The 3,159-nt window shown below is 34.3% G+C and overlaps 1 protein-coding gene across 1 annotated transcript in view; it reads right to left on the reverse strand.

Annotated features, from left to right (window-relative positions):
- Nucleotides 1-753: 753 nt before the first annotated feature.
- Nucleotides 754-3,159, reverse strand: part of LOC107742592 (ras-related protein Rab-26-like) — a 28,360-nt gene continuing 25,954 nt past the window's right edge. The window contains exon 3 of the mRNA XM_016555635.1: nt 754-816. Within this exon, the coding sequence (XP_016411121.1) occupies nt 754-816 (63 nt within the window). The remainder of the gene's footprint in view (nt 817-3,159) is intronic.

The raw sequence follows: 3,159 nt of genomic DNA on the forward strand, positions 1-3,159 counted from the left end.
TCTACTGTAACGCTATTCTCTGATTATACAGTATGTGCAGCAGAGCAGGTTATGAAGCTGTATGTCTGGTTGAATCAAACACGCAGTCGAGTCTGTGTGTATCCGTTCACTAGTGCGAGGCATGTGGCTAATGGAGCGTTAAGGATTAATGACAACCTCGTTAAACTCTCATTAGAGCTGATCCTCGAGATGCGCATTCATTGTTTACTTAGTCAATATTAGCCAGAGGGAGCAAAGCAACATGGGAACATCCAAATGCATCACCTTAGTATTTAAAACAGCACAGATAATTGGAGTTGCTTTGAAATTAGGTAATTTAATCACCTAATTACTCCAGGGTTTATTGAGATAATATAAATGGCAACAGATGGTATCCAACCTAAAAGCTTATATTGAAAATATGCGCATTAGTAACTGATTTAACTCGTAATATTCACTTAACAAAAAAGTAAAAATGGTACGTGTTTGTATGAGATATTACATTTTAATCTTGTAGAAAAGACCAGCAAGAAGGTCTGTTCTGGTCTATGCTGGTTTAGCACTGGTAAAGCCAACTGGTGTCTTAAAGTAATAGTTCACTCAAAAATGAAAGTTTGCTGAAAATTAGTATATCCTCAAACCATCCAACATGTAGATGAGTTTGTTTCTTCATCAGGTTTGGAGAAATGTAGCATTGCATCAGTGGAGGGCCTGAAGGTGAGTACATTCTTGGGAAATTTTCATTTTTGGGTGGACTATTCCTTTAAAATAGCATTAAAAAAGTCGCATGCTCACCTGTAGTTTAACTCTCACACCATCAATGCTCAGCACCTTATTCTGCAATGAAAGAGGAAAGAAAGATCAGTCTTGCAAGTTATGGATTTGAACAGCTCCCTGCAGATGTCTCATTACCGTTTAACTTTGGGTCGGCTTTCTGGAAAGCACTGCAGATCTATCACACTTTGAAGGTGAGATGTCAGCAGAGAGTGTGGCGCTTTCGACTTTGAACTTTTATTAAATCTCCAGAGATGCTACTGTCATGTTACACAGCTCTGTTCGGCTTCAATGCGAAAGTCCAAAAATAGGTCTTTACTTCTATGAGCAGTATATATGAGTGATCTTTTAAAAATAAATGAATACTTTTATTTATCAAGGATGCATTATATTGATCAAAAGTGACAGTAAAGACATATATAATGTTACAAATGATATCCATTTCAATAAATGCTGTTCTTTTGAACTTTCTATTCATCTGTGAATCCTGAAAAATTTAATGTATCACAGTTTCCACAAAAATATTGTGCAGCACAACTGTTTTCAACATTGATAATAATCAGAAATGTTTCTCGAGCAGCAAATCAGCATATTAGAATGATTTCTGAAGATCATGTGACACTGAAGACTGGAGTAATGATGCTGAAAATTCAGTTTTGATCACAGGAATAAACTACATTTTAACAGATATTCACACAGAAAACAGCTATTTTAAATTGTAATAATATTTCACTTTTTTACTATATTTTTGATCAAATAAGTGCAGCCTGGGTGAGCAGAAGACACTTCTTTCAAAAACATTAAACAAATCTTACCAACCCAAACTTTTGAATGGTTGTGTGTGTATTTATATACAGTATACTTAATAACATATAAATAATATGATGCCACTACATCCAATTATAGTTACTGTTCATTTAAAACTTTTATTACATATGCAAGCATGTTTAGCTAATTTAAAACCTAAATTAAATTCTCGACAGCAACCACAAAAAAAATAAAAAATAAAAAAATAATAAAAAATATATATATATTCAAAGTTTAACATTGACAGAGATGTTTAAATCACACATTTACTTTTTGGATGTGTTGTTTGCAAAATAAAAATGCATTAACAGTAAATGTTTTTCCCCCCTTAAAATTGAGTTTTTTACTTAGTTCACAGTTTACTTTACAGTTACTGACAGATTTTCCCAGTGCACACTCCAAAAGACCCAACTAACTGATTATAAAATCTGATGGCGTTTATTTTAATGATCAGTTCATCCATTAGTTCTTGCATCTTTGATGAATATTAATGCAAACCCTTGAATTTCACTTCCTATCATCTTTCTAGCAACTTTCAGTGTTGATCTAGAGAAAAACCTGTGGGAAAAATGCCACCATGATGGGCATCATTTCCTCTTGTCATGCTTTAATTGAGAAAAGGTCTATTTCTAGGCCTTCTGGGAGCTGAGAAGAGTTGACCCACACATCTTAATGACTGTGAATACTATACACTCTCATTACACGGTCACACCTCATGATGAGTGAGAAAACAGACACCATTTTAAACAAACACCAACATCACACAATCAGTCGTTTGCTGTCAGCAGTTTGCTGACTCGTTGAGATCAAGGCTAATAAAGTCATGGCAGGTCTGTTTCACTTTTGTGTTTATTGTATCTTCCTCTGTTGCAGCTGGAGATGGACGTCAGGTTTTTCTGCTTGAGTAGGGCTAAAAACATTAAAAACTATAGCTAACAACTGCGCTGTCATCTTCAGCGCCAAGGACAAACTCTTGGCATGTCTTGACATCAAATTGCTGCAGTCGCACACACTAAATTGGAAGGTGTGACACTTTTTGGACTTCCTGTGCTAAAGCAGCGGGATGTCAGGACTCGGGTCAGTTCAGCTGTCATTGCAGCAGAATATGACGGTAGTGTCTGGTAATGCATCATAATAAACCTGCTTTCACACCGAGCAGCAGAAACTCATGTGACACGCTGAGAAAGTTTAATTCAGGACCAAACCAGAACAACAATAGCAACATGAGAAGTAAAACACCACACATTACAGTAATTGAACACGGTTAAGAGGGGTTCTGAGGCACTATGCAAACAGATAAATAAAACTGTAGTAACAGCAAAAAAAAAGTATGCCAATAAAAGTATGTTTTAAAATAAACAAATAAATAAATTGCCAATATTACAATTATATAGGAGTACTGTTTTTACATAAATAATTTTTTTTATATAAATACACAATATATAAATACAGTAATACAATAATAATAATACACATATTAAAGATAATAAATTCAAACTGTATGTTTAATATATATATATATATATATATATATATACAATGGGTACGGAAAGTATTCAGACCCCCTTAAATTTTTCACTCTTTGTTATATTGCAGCCA

Source organism: Sinocyclocheilus rhinocerous, unplaced genomic scaffold (genome assembly GCF_001515625.1).
Source record: "Sinocyclocheilus rhinocerous isolate Xijiao unplaced genomic scaffold, SAMN03320098_v1.1 scaffold706, whole genome shotgun sequence".
NCBI lineage: Eukaryota > Metazoa > Chordata > Actinopteri > Cypriniformes > Cyprinidae > Sinocyclocheilus > Sinocyclocheilus rhinocerous.